This window comes from Cololabis saira, chromosome 21 (genome assembly GCF_033807715.1).
Source record: "Cololabis saira isolate AMF1-May2022 chromosome 21, fColSai1.1, whole genome shotgun sequence".
NCBI lineage: Eukaryota > Metazoa > Chordata > Actinopteri > Beloniformes > Belonidae > Cololabis > Cololabis saira.
In genome coordinates this window covers 13346416-13366056 of record NC_084607.1, presented here as the reverse complement: position 1 = coordinate 13366056, position 19641 = coordinate 13346416, and the positions used below count along the sequence as shown (strand labels likewise).

Here is a 19641-nt window from a genome sequence, read left to right as displayed (position 1 = left end):
GATGGAAGAGATGAGTGTCAATATGGGAGAAGTGAACGAACAAAAAAGGCAGGAGCGGGATCTGAGATTTCACATGAACAGCGTTAAAAATGTTACATGATAAGACTTAAATAAAACAGAGAGACGGCAACCCAGAAGGATGACTGTGTTATCGAGTCATGGTAGTGAAGGGATCTTGGATGACAGCAGGAACATCGTGAAAGGGAGAAGAGAGGGGCAGATGACAACAGCGAGAGAAAAGCGAGGATGGAGAGGATGAAGGCTGGAGAGATAAAGAGACAGAGGGGGGATGGAGGCTGGCCTGTAGCAGACGGATCGGGCTGAAGAATCACACCAAAGCTGGGGTCTAGAAAAACAGTCTCCCTCTCCCCGTGTTGCCCGCCCCTCCCCCACGGTCCGGATCCACAGGCCCGGCCCAGTCCTACCGGAGCATCAGTCCCTCTCTGCTGCCTCTCACCGATCCCAGCTGCACTCAGTCAGTGCACAGACCTGCCTCCTGGTCGCTCTGGAGCCCCGTCCTCTGCTCCCAGTCACTTCATGCCTTAGCTGGTCCAAAATGCCAGAGGTCTAATCCTGCCGCTCCAGGCTGCCGGTCCTCCTCCAATGCTCTGCCTTTTGCGCCATTTCCCTGGATGCTGTAGACAGCCCTCGCAAGCTAATCAGGCAGTGTGGCTGCGGGCGCGTGCATGTGTGTGTGTGTGTGTGTGTGTGTCTGTGTGTGTGTTTGCCTCTCGTCAGAGGCTGAGTGCGCATGCGCGCCAAGACAGCATGTACGTCTGTCGAAAATCAGTGAGAGCGAGGGTGTGAGTGAGAGTGAGAGACTGAGCGGGATGTTCATGCGTGAACCTCCATGTTGGCACCGTGTGGAGGATTTCTGCAGCCACGTACTCACAGACACTGCTTGAGATTTTCCATCACATTGTACGTGCACATGTGCACGGAAAATTGCACCATTATCATTCTGCTATGTTCCACCCTCAGCCACGTCTTCACAAGCGTTTTATGAATGCTGAAGTGCAGCGTGGAGACAGGTTCCAGATTAAAACAAACACCGCAGATGGCACTGTGTCTTTAAGACAGAACACTATTAAAGGAGCATTGTCTCCGTGCCATTGGTTGTTGCCTTAACCACATGTCCTGTGGTCAGAGTGGCAAGCCAATGACTAAAAGGGAAGGGCAGACCCTGCTGCTGTTCGATAGCAACCAAGGTTACAGCAGACATCAGCATCAGGACCCGTCCCCCCCCCTTTCCCCCTCCCTCTCATGTCCTCCCACCCACAGACCATCACATCTCTCCTCTCTCTTACTCCATCTCTGTCCCTGTGTCCCCTAGAAACACAACATGCTTGCATCCGTACGAAGCTCGCACAGGTTCATCGAGGCACGTAGGTGTCAAAAATACATAAATAATCAAAGGCTTCCAAAATCCATGATGGCAAGTTTTTTTGGAGCCATAAAACAAAAACTGAACCACATTTACCATGAAGAAAAGCGCTACAGTACATGTTCATTGCACATCATTTCAGGACCAGAAATTTTTGTAGACCAGAAATAGTTTTTTGTCACTCTTTATACCACTCTTTATTTCTATTATAAATTGGATTGCTGAATATGTGTCAAGTTTTCGTGTGAGGGGGTAACAAGGACAACTTGTGAATCAGTTCAAACGCCTTTCACCAGCATCTTTAGACCAGACTGCGTTCATGCTGATGGACAGTGAAAGTTCAAATGGACATGTTTTGTGTGTACAGCCGCGCACCTTATTGGAAGCCATCTCACTGACTGAGCGGTGAGTCTGAATGGTCTCCAGCTGGTCCAGACACCAGTCCAGCTCCTCCAGAGTCTCCCGAGCCATCTGCTGGTATGTCTCCTCTGACAAGGACATGCACGCATACATACAAAGACCAGCATGAAAACAAGTACACAAAAAGTATCTTCAAAAGCAGTGATGGCTGGAGTTCTGCTAATTAATCTTCCATCCATTGGATACGTAAGCGGATATGAACTCCAGTTTGCAGTGTAAGATCTTGAAAAGCTTGGGTTGAAGCTTATTAGGCACTTATGCAGCAACTGGACTTTTTTTCTTTAATTTCATTTAAGGCTTCTTCAGTTTTAACTTCTGGGAGTTTGAGATTCATACACGGTTGTTAGGATATTCATTCTTGAGTCATGTAAATCACTTATCCATCATCATAATACTTCACGGTCAGGCTGAGCTATTCCCCTCTAAGGGAAAAAACAAACACAGCGAGCAAAAGCTCTGAACCTGCAGACATCCAAGCTGGACCGTTGTCAAGGCTGCTAATGAAGCTGGAAAAAAGCCCACGGCATTAAACAGATGAATAAAAAAAAAGGATGCTAAAACACTGTTATTCAATATGTGGCAGAAGTGTCTGAGGAAGTTCGAAGGATCTTCTCTAAATGGACCAAGAGAAAACCTTTTGAAGACTGTAATGTAAAGATTCTGGACAGAGAGGACAGAGGTTTTGTAAGAGGAATGAAAGAACCAATCTATGTTGAATGAGAAACAACTACAACATCTTAGAGATGCAGGTGGACCACTGAGTCTTGACCTGAGTATCTGGCTCTCCCGTGTTGTGTCACGCACTCTTGAATTTTTTATGTTTCTCCTATACATAGGTCTGTGCAGTCTGTGCTGGTAACCGCTCAGTTTTTTTTTCTTTTTTCTGCAGTCTTTGTTAGGTTTGAAAGGTAGCATGAGAAGCTGCATTTCTTGGTCAGTGCACCCCCCAGAGGATGATGGAAATCTCAACATTAAACAGAGGAGGTGGCATCAGGTTTCACCTATCCAACACTTATAACTGTTGCCTTTCTCAGTTAAGTACTGAATAAATACTGTAATACAGTACATAAGAGGTAAACTCAACCCCCACTGACTCCCCTTTACACAAATTTCAACAATATTTCAAGTAACCACATGACCTCTTTCTCTGAACCACAAAGGAAGGAATTGTTTCAATGACGCAAAGAAGAAACTCTGGACTTTAATGGACACCGCTCATTTAACGACAAACAAAAGTTCGGGAACGGTAGAATTATAAGTAGAATAAAAATATTTAAAGACATACTAAACAAGCGGTGGACATAATATATACATTTAAATAAGGGATGGACAACGTTTGGGGATTTACGTAATGCAATGCAGTATAGGATACGACTCTAATTTCCTGTGACCTTTCATAATAATTACCTTTTTGACAATGTATTGGAAAACTAAAGGCAAAAAAAAGTAAAAGGGTAAAATGTTAAGACAGCTGTTATACTAGACTTTCACAAGTGTTCTTCATAAAGACTCTTCAGATGTCATAAAAGCATAATGGCCATCAAGTAAAATGTGATAACAGTCAGGTTTGGGTACCTAATCAATTTAATTGAACGGGTAGATGTGCCTTAACCTTTGGACTGACCAATAGATAGGTAGTAGCTGTGAAGGAGTCATTTAAGTTTAATTTTGCAAGCAAACAAAATATTATTTCAATCAGAAAGGTATTGTCCTTTTTTCACAAAACAAATCAAAAGGTTTTTGGTGTGAGTTGTTTTGTGTGAATTGAATTACTTTTCTTGATAATCTTTGTACGTTATTGAAGTAAAAATACCCAACCTTTTCGTGACTTAATTAAAATTTAAGTATTTTCATACTAATCATTGATAAGCTCCAGATAATTGTTTTAAAATGTTTTTAAAAATGGGGTCATCATTGACATCAATCATTTCTGTGGTTGGGTTTTAGAGGATGAACGAGTTATCAAAACACAAAGGATAACATATGTTAGCAACAACACAACTTTATAATGTATTGCTGCATAATGACAGAACTAAATCAATGTTAGTCATGTTTTCCAAACCATCTACACATTTACATATTTAGATCATGATGATCCAATTTACACAAAATAATTAAAAATTAAAAATAAAACATGACAACCATCCCTTTAAAACTGATGTATATTACTTCCTGTTTTAGTTATCAAACCAATTCCACATCCTCAATTTAATGTAAATTCCTATCATTTTAAATAAAGCTATTAATAATTATATTTATAGGTTCAGTTCTTGATTTATATGTTCAAACTGTACAAATCTTACGGATTGGATCTTAAATTCAGATAAATTTCAGGTCAGGCTCTTTTTAATAAGCTGCCCTTATATATTAATATATATATTTAAAGCTCTGAAGCAAAATGTAAAAGATTTATGCTCCAATGTTCTCTCAACAAATCTAATAAATGAATGCAGGTAAAGCATTCTCATACATTTAACTCCCATATCCTGTAAGAGCAGTGCGCTCATTCCAACAGTTGCTCAGTATAAGCACATTAGATTGTTTGGTGTTCTGAAGTCAGTTTCATTACTGATTATGCATGTTTAGAGCGTGTGATTAGAGGAAAATGAGAGTTTTAATTAGCCAACATACCAGAGAGTGTAGCTTGGGGAACAGTGGGTTGGCTTGTCACTGGCGACCTCCTGTGGACAAACACAAAATTACAACAGTGGCAGGACCGCACACGGCTGCCCCCTTCTGGCATAACAAGCGCTACTACAGTCAGAATTACAGTATGAGGAAACAAAAGGCTTGGCTCACAGAAGAGACATAAATATATGTATTATTATTAATTCATATGTCTATAAAACAAGGCAACTTTATTTTAACACCAAAATGTGTTTTGATACGGAAACATGGTAATGGGCATGTTTTTGAAGTGCATTTAAACTCCCTTGTTTCCCTTTAAATATTAAAGTATCCAAAAATAGTCAAAGATGAAGCCTGACTTCTGTTATTAAGTAAACTGTCTATTTCAGAGGCATCTTCAGGGTACAGCACTGTGTAATTATAGATGCAGATAATTCTGTGCTGCATTGCTTTATATATCATATTGACGTGGAGCTAAAAGGCTGCCAACTCGAGCTCCGTCTGTCTACTGCATTACAAGAGAGAAATAATTTTAGCATTATTGACCGTCTCCGTTGTGTGCGTACAGTCAGGGACAGACTTCTGAGGCACGAAGCTCTCTGCACTCAGTTCTCAGTTAGAAAGTTGTAAATATGCCAAATGCTGCACATCATCTTTTCCCTTCGAGCGTTGCCTGATACTCGTAAGCCGGTTAATCACAATGATTAAAGTGTTTCCCACAGGATGAGGGAGATGGAGATATTAGCATCGACACCCTACCAACTGAGCAGGCAGTTGGGATGAGCACAAATGGGAGAGGGGGTGGAGAGAGGGGTGTCCATGATACTGACTTGTTAGTGGGTGTTGTGACATTGGCGAGGATGGTGAAGTTGCTTCTTACAGTTCGAAGGCTGGCCAACACCTGGGGGGAGGGGCAGGAGGAGGGAGGGAGACAACAGAGGAGGGAAAGAAGGAGGAGGGAGAGAAACAACATAGACGGGAAAGAAGGACGAGGGAGGGAATCCAAGGAGGAGGGGGGGACAAGTTGACTGCACTAATTTGCCACAGTTTCTCGTTATTTCCGGAAATATAAATGTCAGACATGTGCAGGGAAACGTACCTGAGCAAAAGGGGTGACAATCATGTCTTCGGCGTGCCTGTGGGATACATGGACAGGACAGAAAAATGTGAGGGGGGCCTAGCAGATGTGGCACTCAGGACTGCTGTTTATGTATCTGGTTATATCTGTGACGTGGATGTTTATTAAGACCTGTGTCTATTGAACTGTTCACATTTATCAAAGGAAAGGCCAGGAAACTGAATATAATCCCTTTATCGAGGTATCGTTAGCATATTATTGCATATTTACAACCATAACCACTGCTGTGTTGATTGGGATATTTTGCGGTTGCTGCCTTATATGTGCATGTGTTGAAGGGTGTGAAGTGATGGATCCAGGGCAATGGTTTCATCCTTACCCCTCGCTGTTGATGGAGGAGTTGCGTGACATGGTTTTGGGGGATGTGTCATAGTCGGAGTCTGAGCGGTACAGGAAGGACTCCCTGCGCTGACTCTGGGGGAAAGAAGGATGGAGCACCAACCCAGGACTCGCCTGCGAATCCATGGGACTGCGGCCTGGTGAGGGACCATTCTCCGAATCAAAGCTGAGAGATTAGAAAAGGAGGAAACTCAAGTTTTACATCTCTTACATTTAATATAAATGTTTGTTTTGTTGCCTCTCTTATCCCTCAGTGATAACAAACAAGGGAGAGACTGTCCTTCATGTTTGAACATGAGCACAGCAGCCAGCAGTTTCTGTGTTTTTTTTTTAAAGTTTCTTGGCAAGAAAGTTGAAATGAGAAAGATGAAATCAATGGTATTGCATTAAAAGTAACTCCACGGTGAAGCTGGATCGGCTTCACAGAGAATCACACCCAAGTGTCAAATCACTTTTCACGGAGAGTCATGTTTAAATTGGCAAAGCGAGAAACATCAAACACAGATTCTTCCTCACAAAAGCAAATGATTGAGATTTTTGATTTGGATGGAAATCTTTTTTTTTTACCCAAAGGGTTAAGAAAAACTCTGGTCCAATTTACCGCTTAGAAGTGCTGCAGTTTCTTTTTTTATGATGTTTTTTCTTAACATCTGGCTCCCCATTTTGTTTATCTTGTACAGTAAACTGTCCAAAAATGGTGAAACACCATTCCACAGAGCAACAGTGTTTGCTCCAAGTGGACCAACAAATCAATGATCAGCATTAAAGCTGCATGAGACACAGAGCTGAGAGAAGTCAACCGGGCCCATTCACAGGCAAGCATAGGCAACACATTTCTAACGTTACATATTTATTTTTCGCCCTAGTCTACAGCCTTTACACTTTTATTCTCCAGCAGGTCTTGACAAAACCCCTCACAGCACTTGGTTTTTTTAGATCAGAAACCTTGCAGCACAGAAATTAAGTCACCCTGAGCTGAAAAGGGTGTTTGAGGGTTGTATAAAGAAAATAACAGTCAGCATTGAGCTGGTAATGCATTCAGATGTCATTTTATCTGATCATATTCAGAAAACATAGCCTACACTCCTTGCTTTGGTAACCTACTAAAATTGCCACAAGACTTCTACACAGGTTGAGATAAAATATATTATTGCATTACTTTCCCTTCATTTAATAACTACAAGGACAGATAAAGAGGCAGACTGCACTGCTGTCGCGGTGTCTGCTTTTCATAGATCATTTTTAACTCCCCCATGCCGCCTCACTTTTCCTAAACTTGTAAAACATTAAACTCGACAGGAATTGATTCTCAGCTTCCACAATTAAGTCGGATATTTTTACAATTTATACTTATAAATTGGCCAATTAGTAGACACTCCCATCCCTGGAAGGCTGTGTAAATGTTGTTAGAGATCAATAATCATGCAACTAGCTTCCTTGGTAATGACAAACACATCAAAAATGCCTGCCGCAGGGACTTTCTGCAAGCTGCATGTGCTAATCCCCGTTTTTTATTAGATTTTTTCTGTGAAGTCAGAGTAATTATCACACTTTGGCATTTTAAATGCAGCACTTCCTGAAATCTAATGAACTGGACTCAGGTTATTGCACTGTGTGAACAGTGTGAACCCCTACAACTGTTCATCGCAGATCGTCACATTGCATTAGTATCTATATTGTTCACACCTTGCCTGATTGATTTAAGTTAGAAGAATCACACATTGTTATACTTTTTTCAAATGTAAACATGACGGCTTGGACTGGAAAACATGAAAGATGAGTGATTTGATGCACAACTGTACCTGCACATGCAGTGATGTGAGTGTCTGCGCTCCTGAATACTGCGGTTCAACTTCATGCGCCGGAACAGGACTGAACCTCCATGTCCGCGTGATTGATCCTCTGGTGACACCGGTGAGGTGAGTGAGGGGGCAGGAGGTGGACCCTCAGGACTCTCCCACAACCTCAGTTGTCGTGTCAGCTTCTTCTGACTCATTGCTGCCTGCTCTGGCCCTGCAGGAGCTGAGTGGCTAAAGAAAACTCCCCCAGCCTCCACTTACAACTGACTGTCTCACTCTGTGTATGGCTGCCTCACTCCCACGCAGTCCCTCCTCATCCACTTTTTTTATACTGCATGCTCAAGTCTCAGACAAACACGACCGCGGCACCTGGTGCTGCAAACTGTCCTCAATCCAGAGAGAGAGATCTAATAACGAGGCCAGATCTTCCCGTCACTCTCGCTTACCTACATGTGTCAGCAGGCAGAGTTCCCCAGCATGCATGCCTGTACCTGTGATCCTCAGGCCTTTGGCTGCTTAACTTCCAGTCTGCATTTGTCTCATGCCCAGTCTGTTCTTTGGATCTATTCGGCGTTTCTTAGTCCTTCTTTTTTGGTCCTAGGAGCAGGCATCCTCTGCTATCTCACCACAGGAGCGCAGATCGGCTCCGACTGATTCTTCAGGAGCTGGTTGGCCCAAAACAAACCTCTGTCCCCATGTGGTCTCCAGTTTCCTCGGGCTTTCGCAGTCATAACTCACAAGACACCCCTGCTGATAAAACCACCTGTGATCATCTTTTTCAATTTTCCTGACTAACCAGCCGGTTGCCCTGTGTTAGTTTGTCGCTTCTCCCCACCTCCCTATCGCAAGCATGTGCTCTCACTATCCTTATCTCACTGCTGACAGTTCCTCTGCAGCAACAGGAAGACTGATCAGGAAGAGAAACAGACCACAGACGCTAGAATAGAGCAACATGCAGAGACTGTGTAACAAGGATTTCCAAGAGAAAAACAACCCAGGAAGAGGAGGGGGAAAATTCAGGGTAAAATGGGTTGACTCACACCCTTGTGTAAATGTTTACATGCTCCACTAAAGAGTGTGCAAGGTTTGGACCCAAAACACTTTGTATTTTGACATCAACAGGCTTATCTACCAGCAGCATTTTCTTTGGCCTTTAGATGTGGCCAGACACTGTGCTATGTTGTAATATTCTCAATGAGCAGCAATTACACCGTGAAATACCTTTTTAAAGAGGTGCATTAACCCAACCACAAGTAATTCGGTGATGACATTGCAGATAAAAATGGTAGCCAGCCCCAAGCAGGATTTTTTTTTTTAATGTTGTTTGTCAAATGATGCATTTTTCTAGCACACACCAAATAAAAATGCAGAGACATTTTGCTGCAGTGTTAATATAAACTCAGTTGGATCTTCAAGACTGCTGCACGTGTCAAGTTTGCTCCCGGCACATTTCCTGAGGAGTCTCCCGAGGTGTCATTTATTACTTTCATAATGGCAGGCATTGATTAATGGCTTTGCAACTACCGTATTAACCCTGGAGCGACCAAAATGGCATATTGAAAAAAAAAACACAATGGGAAGTGAGGCAATTTCCTTAGAACGTAGAAAAATGCAAAGTTGCTGTGCAACAATGCACAGTAACAAGTGCAACAACTGTTTGCTGTTCAGATTTAAAGACCAACCCGAGTCCTTTTTTTGCATGATATTTTCCTAAATTAGAGGACTGTTTTGAGTATACATGTGGGAGGGTTAACAAATTCAAGTATATGCATCAGTATACCTTTCGAAGTAGGGAAAATTATATGTTATTACTGATTATTCATTTATTCTTATTCATACTTCCTGGTCATCTTCCTTCGTTCAAACACTGTTTAGCAAAAAAACAAAAACGGATGAGGTATTTTGAATTGTTCATGTGTTTTTCAACCCGGCGCGTCTGTGTACGTTCTGCACAAAGCAGGTGCAAGCACAAATGAGACGTCTCCCTAGCTGTGAGTCTCTCTGAGCCTTTCTTTTCTGCAATAGCAGCCGCTGAAAAAAAAGGAAAAGGAAAAAAAAATCAATCAAGAAAAACTTGCAGCACGAATTCTACTTTTCAGTAGACAACTTAAAGTCTGTGCACAACGCAGAACACAGGAAAGATAAGATGCCTTGCCAAGTGGTTCCATCTCTCCTCTCGCTTTCACTTTCAGTAGTTTACCCTTTCTTCTGAGTCTGCCTTCTCCCTCTCTTCTCCCCACGGTAGACAGTAACTATTATTTGCTTATGACGCACTGGGGATGGATGGTGGAGCTCATCTTGGAAACCCATTTATGAAAAGGCCTTACGTGGAGCTTGTTTGAACAGCATCTTTCAAAGACAGACTTTGGAAAAATGTCAAAAATTCGGATTCACTTGACAATTACTATTGTAATCTCTGCTGAGCTGATGAGGAGACAATTATTCCATCTTTTATTAAATACAGAGGCCCCGTTTAATAATGGCAGCAAAAACCCCTCACAGTGACTCATGCACAACCCTGCACATATGAACACACATGAAAGCACACTGCCCCAAAAAATGAGCATTAAAATTGAACCTCTTGTTTTCACTCAGCATTGCAAAAACACAAACTAGATCTGCACACACACACACGCACACACACACACACACACACACACACAAGCGTATGTACACCGTGCACGGGGTGATTATATGCCGGGCCATGTGCAGTCCTCTCGTTTTCATTATGTGAAAGCAAGATCCCGGGAGTGTTTCGCTGCGGACAATGACATGATGATCAGAGGTTTCACAGAGTAGGGGATTTATGCCGATAGAGTGAGTCCTTGCTGTAGAAGATAACAAACCGTTTCTGTCAGGGTGGAGAGGCGTACATTAAAGCTGCTGTCTCTTATGTTGCCATGCTACCTGAATTGCATCTCTGACGCACGCCAGAGACAGCCTTACGATAAAGGCTAATGTGACTTGTTTTGCATGACTGAGAGTTATAGTCGCTGACTTGGAAAGTGTGAAGCTCATTTCTCACATGCGCGGTAATCCTGGAACATCATGTTAAACCGTATTTTGCCTGAGAAATCTTTTTTTTATTATTTTTGAATTTCACTATGACATTGGCAGCCTACATTTTCTCAAACTGAGTCTTTGAATGCAAGCTGGGAAAATTGGACAGCTGCAGCAGCTCTTCATTTAGTCTCCTTACTGCACACATCTTTGCAACAAAAGGGGGAGCCTGATTTAATGTCATTAATACAGCAGGCTTCAAAGGGCTTCGGAGCCCTGAGTCAATACAGCGATTAGTTTAATTAAACCATTAAGTCTGTATAAGAGTGTAGAGGAGATTTGCATACATCCCCTCTGCTGACCCTCTCTTGCCATTGATTATTCATTAACAACTATCATGAGGAAGCCCCTGACTGGAGCAGGCTGCTGCTAAATCAGCGTTTTTGCAGGTCCTCTGGCCGGTGTCCACTCTCCTTTCTCTCCATCACACTGTGCACTGTTGTTAATCAGGTCCATCTGAAGGGATAAGCCCATCCTCCTTCATTTAAGCTACTTGAAAAAAAAAAAAAATGAACACACAGACCCACTGCACCCATTTTTCCCAATTCAAGTTAATGATTAACCTGTCTGAGTCTATCACCCTCCCTCTTCCCATGGTACAAACAGACGCACACAATCCATACTCCAAGCCTCAGTGGAGAATGACAGTTATTTCCTGCCCCCGCTTCCTACTCTGCCAACCAAGCAGGGATGCTGATTTCCACACGCAATTGCAGCCCCCTCCCACCCAAGAGCTGTGCCTCACCCAGGCATTTAGCACCTGGCTGATTGCTACCAGTGTGGGGGTGGCAAAGAGGGCAGTTGAGAGAAAGAGGAGGGAGTACTGGCAAATTGGAAAAGTGTGCTACTTTTATAGGCTGACCATATAATCACAGTTGTACTCTTGCCGTGAATCATCTGGCCAGCGACCGAGGACATTAGGGGTTTTTATTGTAAGGCTATCTCAGCTGGGACATGTTTTCAGGGCAGCACGCCAACAACCGACACGTTTCAAATAACATGTCCAGAGCCAGGCTTTCCATCTCCACTTGCCTCGACTTGCCCTTTTTTTTAGGTTTTAAGGCAAACAAAAGAGACAGAGGCACAATCGTGCCTGCTTACTTTTTAATGTCGACATTTACAGCACGATGCACAAAATTCTGAAGCTCTGAGGGGAAATGCTGGCGCCACACCACATGGGTAAAGAGAGGGCATCTGGTCACTATAGCCTCACAGAGCCTGAATGGAAAAAAAAAAAAAATATACAATGACGTCTATGGAGAGAAAGAAAAAGACTGGACACAAGAGTGTGAGGGTAAAAGGTTGGACAGAGCTGCAGGAAGAAGAAGGCTTATGGCACAGCATCAAGCTGGTCAGTAGCCAAGATCTATGAATATTCTCGAATATATGAATCCACACTTACACAAATATAATAAAATAGCAACCATTTCATGACTGTTTTGACCTTAAACTCTTCACATTATCCCATTTAAGAAACATTCCCATCTAATTAGCATATTTCACAGCCTGCTTTGTGTCTGAAACACGGTTACCAGAAAGTCTTCCTTTATCCGGACTGAAAAAAATAAAAAGTCTACTGTCTCAGGTGAGTCACAGTTACTTTCCCAGATAAAAATGTAAACAATGCTAATCCTGATGAAAACTTAAATCCACTTCAGCCCCTCCACCTCCCCTCCACCCACTCGATGTTTTACTGCTAATACTGGATTTATTATTGCTGTGCTTTGTGATGCTCGTGAAAAGCTTGAGCCAATATCAGCTACTTACGAAGAAAGAAATTGAAACCTGTGCTTTGTTTTGAGCTTTTAAAGGACAAAATGCTGGAGTATTAAGAATGTTTATATAGAGTCATAGCACTGATCTCCCTCCGTCCTGCACGTATGCTGCGTATCCCCCACGTGTGCCCCATCTGTCTGCACTGCCCGGATCCTCGGCCACCCGTCCAGCTCTCCACAGTGCTGTGGTCAGATCATAGACGCAGAGATTACAGCAGATTATCCTGCCCCGCAGGATAGCCAACCCAACTTTGCCCAGCCAAACACAGAGCCCAGTGCAGCCTGGGAAAAAGCTAAACACATGCCTTTTTCAGGAAGTGCCCGGAGAGATTGGCTCCTATAACACCTGCCAAAAGCCACCGGAAAGAGATTTATTTCACAGGTTACACTACAGTACAGACGGTAATCAGCCACTATTCCTATCAGCAACAGGCTCTGGGCCTTGTCAAAAGACAGCCACAGCAAGCCTTTTTAACATCTATTAATGCACAGCACAAGATGAATTCCACCAGGACTTCAGGTGGTTCACACATGTAGCTCTTAGCACTGTGTTTTTATTCACCCGAGAAATTCCGGGTTGCCGCTCTGCGAGCCAGTGAGTGTTCTACACTCCGTTTTCCTCAAAACCTACCAGAGGCGTCCGTCACTTCACATCAGCAGATCTCTGAACTCCTGGAAGCTCTCAGGAGTCTCTGCTCAGGTGGAAACCGACACATTCTGTCACTGTCTGCGTCACAGGCTGCTTGTCTTTCAGCTCTGCTCATGTGCAGCTTTGTGGTGTGACCTGCTTTACGAAATGCAGTCTCGGAGAGTACATACGCTCTTAGAGCAAAATCAGAATTTATCAAGGCCTTCATTTTTTCTGTTGTTCTGGTTATGTGGGAGGCGTGCAATGAATAAGGGAAAAAAATCACTGTATTACATTTCTGCTGCTGCTTCAGCGTCAACAAGGCCAGCTGTGTAAAAACTGAAGCCTCTCTGCTATATAACTGAGATGACCCTATATTAGCTCAAATAAAGTAAAAATTGTTTGCAAATCATTACTCTGCAAAGCATGTAACACTTGCACATAATTTCAAGTCTTGTCTACATTTTTGAAAAATCATTTTCATAACACAATTTTGTAAAATAAATACACCTTAGGAAGTACACCTGGTATGCCAAATATACTAGTTACAGTGAATTATAATAGCACCTTAAAAGTGGCCAGTGAGCATACAACAAGTGTTTGATATATAAAAAAAAAAAGATTTAAATCTGAAATTCACTTGTGAAAAACTGAACTTTACATACTACTTTTTTGCTTTTGTCTGCAGCATGTTTGTACTGTTTTGGTCTGTGGAGCAAAAGAGTCAGTCTAGCGTGACAGGAAAGTTATTTTCTTTTTCTTTCTCTATCTCTGCTTTTTATTCATGGATCCCTCTTCTATTTGTGTTTTTCTTGCTCTCACTCTTTTTTCTCACTCTGGCTGCTTGCAAAATGTGCAAATGATTCACTACAGGTGAGTTATGTAAAACGAGCACAGGGAGAAGCCCTTTTTCTCCTGAACTCTCCTTCACTCTTCCTCTTTTTCTTTAGCTCCACAGAGAGCCGTGCTCTTCTATATGTAAATCTCCCCCCAGCGATTTTCAAGGTCGTTGAGTGTGAGAAGTAAAATATTTTTTAATTGTGACTCACAAACCCCAGCTACCTTTTTTTTTTTAATTTCATTTTCTTTTAATCAGTTTTCCAATCTGAAAATATCAGGGTGGGGAACCAGTGTTCCTGTGATGAGCAGCATTCAGCTGCAGCACCTTCAGGATTTGTGCAACACAAGCCGTATTGTACTTCTCCGCCTTTCTGCTGTTGTGGAGACTCCTGCACGGCTAAACAGATGGATCAGCTGATATAAGGAACTATCCAGAGAGATGACAGATGGAGAGACGTGTTAACTGTCTGCTCTGTTTAGTTTCCTGCTACTCACTTCTCGACAAATTAGGAGCTGAGAGACAAACTCCTTGATGGAAGAGTAACTGGCCTGAAGCAACGCGAGCAATAATTTGATATTGATTTGCTTTTGATGCTTAATGGAGTTTTTCAGAGTGGAGACACAAGCGGAGGCGGGTGCAATGGCAAGAAGCAATGGGGGACAAAAAGATAAAAGCGGTATCTCGCTGAATTTAGGGTAATGAACTAGCTTTTAATTGGACTGACCCGCATTCCTAAAAAGTAAAGCATACTTACAAAACGAAATGAAAGCACATTGTGGTGCAGAGATAATTAGAAAAGACACAGAGTAGCTGGAAATTAGATCAAGTGCGGAAAGTTGTGATAGCACTGGCATCTCTTCTATACCACCAAAATCCATAAACCTCCCTCCCCAAGCGTGTGGTTGCCCCCTGCCTTCCCCAACAAGCCCACACAAGGGGTGGTATTTTTAGTACATCACCCGTAACTCCCTCTCTGCAGGCTGGGGCTGCTGGGCTTCTTTTATTTTAATCCAGACGGGAGAGAGATGAAGAAAAGAAGAGAAAGAGAGAAGCATGAGTCACCCAGCGCTACCTTTATGTCACTGTGGCCCTGTTCCTCCTCACCATCTCACAATCTCTTCCTTCATCTTTATGTCCACCTCTTCTTTTTCATCTATTCGTGTACATAAGTACGTGTGTGTCTATTGTTTCTGAATTTCTCTTAGATGGAAATTGCTGTTGCATTTCTTTCATTTTACATTCTGTCATATCAAATCCAATCTGGATGTGAACTGCGGGCTAATAACCAGCCTTGACATCCAATTCGTCATACAAATTCCCCAGAACAAAGACGGTTGACTGCATATTACCCTGTAATGACAGATAATTACTGATATAATGTGAGGCACAAACAACTGCAGAGCACTGGACAGCAGAAAATAAACGCGCTCAAGGTCGATTTGAGTGTACAGTGAAATGGTCCATTCAGCTTGATGCTCTGAATTGTATTTTAATGCATTCATAGTGTGGCTGAACAAAAGTGAACATGTCAGTTGCTTCCCGCTTCTTTGTTTTGCATATTGTCCATCGTATTCACCCCTGTAGGAGTGTTAAAAGCTTTTTTTTTTCTTTTTTTTTTACTTTTCATGCAGTCAAAAGAAATCAAACCTCTTTCTCTTGGGGGACTTCTCAGCCTAACCCAATCGTGGTGACCTGAGAGCATTACACTGACATGTTTACACGTTTAATGTTGACATGTGAGCATATCCAATATTCAGTCTGCTATCAGCCTGTTATGTTCTCACCTAACCCCTGCAGGAATGATTTGACTCTTAAGGCCCTGACACACCAACCCGACATCGCCCGCTCTCTGCCGACTGCTGTGTTGGCTCGCGTCGCCTGTGTCGGGCTCACTAGACACACCGCAAATACGACACCCGACGGCGAACTAGCACGTACGTTCTGTTCTGTTCCGTGAGAGGTAATTCCCGTCCATACCAGCAGGCAGCGGCTGAAATAAATCATTTAGGAAGATAAATGTTGGTTTAATAGATGAAATCTAACAGTTGTAGCTACGCCTGTTAAGAAATTTGCTCCGAAAATTTCGGGATTTTCTGCCTGCCTGCCAGCTCGGGAGCTGATTTATGGTTCTGCGTTAAATCGACGCAGAGCCTACGGGTAGGATACGGCGTACGGCGCGCGTCGCCGCGTAACGCTGTAGGCTCTGCGTTGGTGTAACGCAGAACCATAAATCAGCCTTTATTCTGGCGCGGTTTGAAAAAGACAAGCGAGTGATTATATACATTCACTGGGTGAATATTATGAAAGTAAAATATATATTTCTCGCTAGAAATGTAATCAAAGCGCATTTTTATGCAGAAACTAACTCAAAATATTGATTTTATTCATAAGAAATGTCCGCCATGTTTTTTTTTTTAATTCAGTCCTCAAATGACGACGAAAAGCATTCTGGGAAATTCTGGGAACAGCCAATCACAGAGTGAGCTGTTTGACCGACGGCCGATGCCGATTCAACATGTCGAATCGGCTGAAAAGCTCCCGACGGGAGGCCGACCTGTGGCGATGTGCGGGACACACCGGGGAAACTATGCCGACAGACGCGCACCGACGGCCCGACGGCCGAAAATCGGCTTGGTGTGTCAGGGCCTTTAGGCTGCTGAATGCACCACTGAGTTTGCCAGTGTACCTGCCTGGCAACAGTTCTTCCATGGTCCAAGAGCAGCTCAAATGAAACTGGGATGATGAGGATGATAAAGTTTTCGCCCAAAAATCCAAAACATTGCATGAAACATGTCATTTCATGACACCTTTATATCCAGACACTTTCAGAGTGAGATGATGATTTCTTTGTCTTCTGACAGGTAGACAAATAGAGGAATTAACAATCTACAGGCATGTCAACAGCTGAGTTACGCTATACATGGTATTGCTTTGAATTAAACATATATGTCACAACGCATCAGGTATTGCATGTTCACCACATTACTTCAGCTTGAACCTACTGTAAGTAAGTTCAATCTGAGTATGCTGTGGCATACTGTAAGTATGCCACAGTTTGAACTAGATAATGTAGGTTATAGCTCATAGTTTAGTATAGTATAGTATAGTATAGTATAGTATAGTATAGTATAGTATAGTATAGTATAGTATAGTATAGTATAGTATAGTATAGTATAGTATAGTATAGTATAGTATAGTATAGTAAATGTTGTGGCATCAAAAGTGTTATATGAGGTGTGGAGAATAGGATTCTTAATAGGACTAGCTGTTAATATCCCTAGAAATATCAGCACAATAACTCCTAGTGCACATGTCGGTGGGGTGGAGTTTGGACGGGGAGAACAGAAATTAGTCATCTCAGTGAAAAGCAGGTCATCGCTTGCATTGATGTGTTAGATTAAAAACATAAAACTGTAAGAGTGGTGAAATAAAAAAAATCTTAGCTTTAGTGATAAATAGTTAATTTTGATTTAACTCACTTCTGAGTTACATTTTAGACTGCAAGAGCTCTACTGTGTCACAAAGACGAGCTCAGTTTTAACTATTACATTTGTATATTTTTTTAAATGAGTAAAAGTTCAGCTCCAAGAGGTGAGTTGTTTATATTCTGAAATGGTGTCTGTTTACTGGTCGAAAGCAAAGAAATATTTCACTTGGTCTTTTTATTCTAAAGGTCACGATTTGTTGTGTGGCAGTGGCAGACAAAATGTCAAAAGATCACCAAACTTCAAGGAAGCTTTTTTATAAAAATCCCTTTATACCATTCAGTTTGCTAGATGTTCAGATAAAGTAGATAACCTGCGGAAAAGACTGCCAGCCACAGACATGTCACTGGCATTGTAAATAAATAAATAAACTCATTTAGAAGTATATAATCTTATCATAGGGATTTACAAGGATAGGTCTAAATGATTCAGCATTTCATATTTATATTTATATTTATATATATTTATGTATATGTATGTATGTATGTATGTATGTATGTATGTATGTATGTATGTATGTATGTATGTATGTATGTATGTATGTATGTATGTATGTATGTATGTATGTATGTATGTATGTATGTATGTATGTATGTATGTATGTATGTATGTATGTATGTATGTATGTATGTATGTATGTATGTATGTATGCATGCATGCATGCATGCATGCATGCATGCATATATATATATATATATATATATATATATATATATATATATATATATATATATATATATATATATATATATATATATATATATATATATATGGTATATATATGTATATATGTGGTAAAAAAATAAGATGGTATCAGGAATGTAGAACACTAAAAGAATAATCTTTTATAAATATTTTTTTTTCCTCATGTTCTACATTCCTGATATTATCTTATTATTCCACCATATTTTTTTTTTATGGAATATATCTTTGAAAAGATTGGCACAATTAGACACATTATCCTCAATTATGCTCCTGTAATTATGATAATGACTATAAGCGTTACTTGAAACAGAGAAAGGACAATAAGAATATGAATCTGATTATCTGAGATGGCAGTGAGATAACATTTGTGGGTAGAAAGCAAACTTATCAGCTGGGATTTGTTTGTGGTGAAGTGGCCTCAGTGCCATTATCTTGCAGCGGGGCTTGTCTGATGAGTCAGTCTCTCTGTCATTATAATGTTATGCTATTCATTGCTCTCTTGTCTTTTATTCATTTGTTTTTGAACCATAAGAACAAGGATTTTATGCTTAGGTTTCCCACTTGAACAGCCTCATTCTGCTTCTACTTATTTTCCTCAGATCGTGTCGTAACGCAGTTTAAACTGTCACCATCTGTCTAGTTTTATTTTGTCATGTTAGACTGGCAAGGCCTGAATAAATGTAGGTCTGGTCCACTCTAAGATTTGCTATCTAAATCTTGTTTGTGGCATGTAAAGCTGTCAAAAATGGATGTTTCCACTTAGGTGGATGGTTACATTTACCTCTAATTAAAATGCAGAAGGATTTCAACCCTTTTCATCCTCATCTTCATTTGTCTGTCTTTCATTGATATTAGGCACGATAATGTTATGGTTTCAGCTAATGGGAACAGAACCAGGAGATGAGTTACACACAGTCCATTTATCAGCAGAAAATTGAGTGACCACGGGAGCCAAGTGCTTCCTAACTGATGGCAAGAGGATGGAGGAAGACGCTGTGATTGGTTAATGAGGCCTGAGCATTGGGGTTGAAATAGCAATCGAAGTCTAGCAGACCATCTGAAAACATCAGAGTTTGTGAATATGGGCTGTGAGAATTAGCAGTATGCCCAAACAGAATGCATGTCTCTCACTCTGCATGTCCCCAGACGCTTTCGGTCTCACAAACACATCCACACAAGCACATGCTCGCATGCAGAACACACAGTGACTGTGCCAGTGTGTCTCTCCGTCTGCCTGTCGCAAATCAGGATTCCACAAGAACGCTGCACAGGACGTGTACACCGCGGTCACACTATCGCTTCTGCCACTGCCAGCAGCAGACAGGAGATCTTGCTGGGAAGTCAGGAAGCAAGGAAGAGAGGAGATTTTATTTCACATAAGTGGATGAAGCTTCATGATGGTGCAGCATTATAGTGACAAACACTTTACCATCACGACG

General features: G+C 41.7%; 1 protein-coding gene across 1 annotated transcript in view; it reads right to left on the bottom strand.

The window, feature by feature from the left end:
* pde4a (phosphodiesterase 4A, cAMP-specific) overlaps window positions 1-19641 on the bottom strand; it is a 47506-nt gene that overhangs the window by 16282 nt on the left and 11583 nt on the right. The window contains exons 2-6 of the mRNA XM_061711069.1: window positions 5890-6075; window positions 5532-5568; window positions 5263-5333; window positions 4436-4485; window positions 1760-1872 (exon numbers count right to left, since the gene is read on the bottom strand). Coding sequence (XP_061567053.1) covers window positions 1760-1872; window positions 4436-4485; window positions 5263-5333; window positions 5532-5568; window positions 5890-6075 — 457 coding nt within the window. The remainder of the gene's footprint in view (window positions 1-1759; window positions 1873-4435; window positions 4486-5262; window positions 5334-5531; window positions 5569-5889; window positions 6076-19641) is intronic.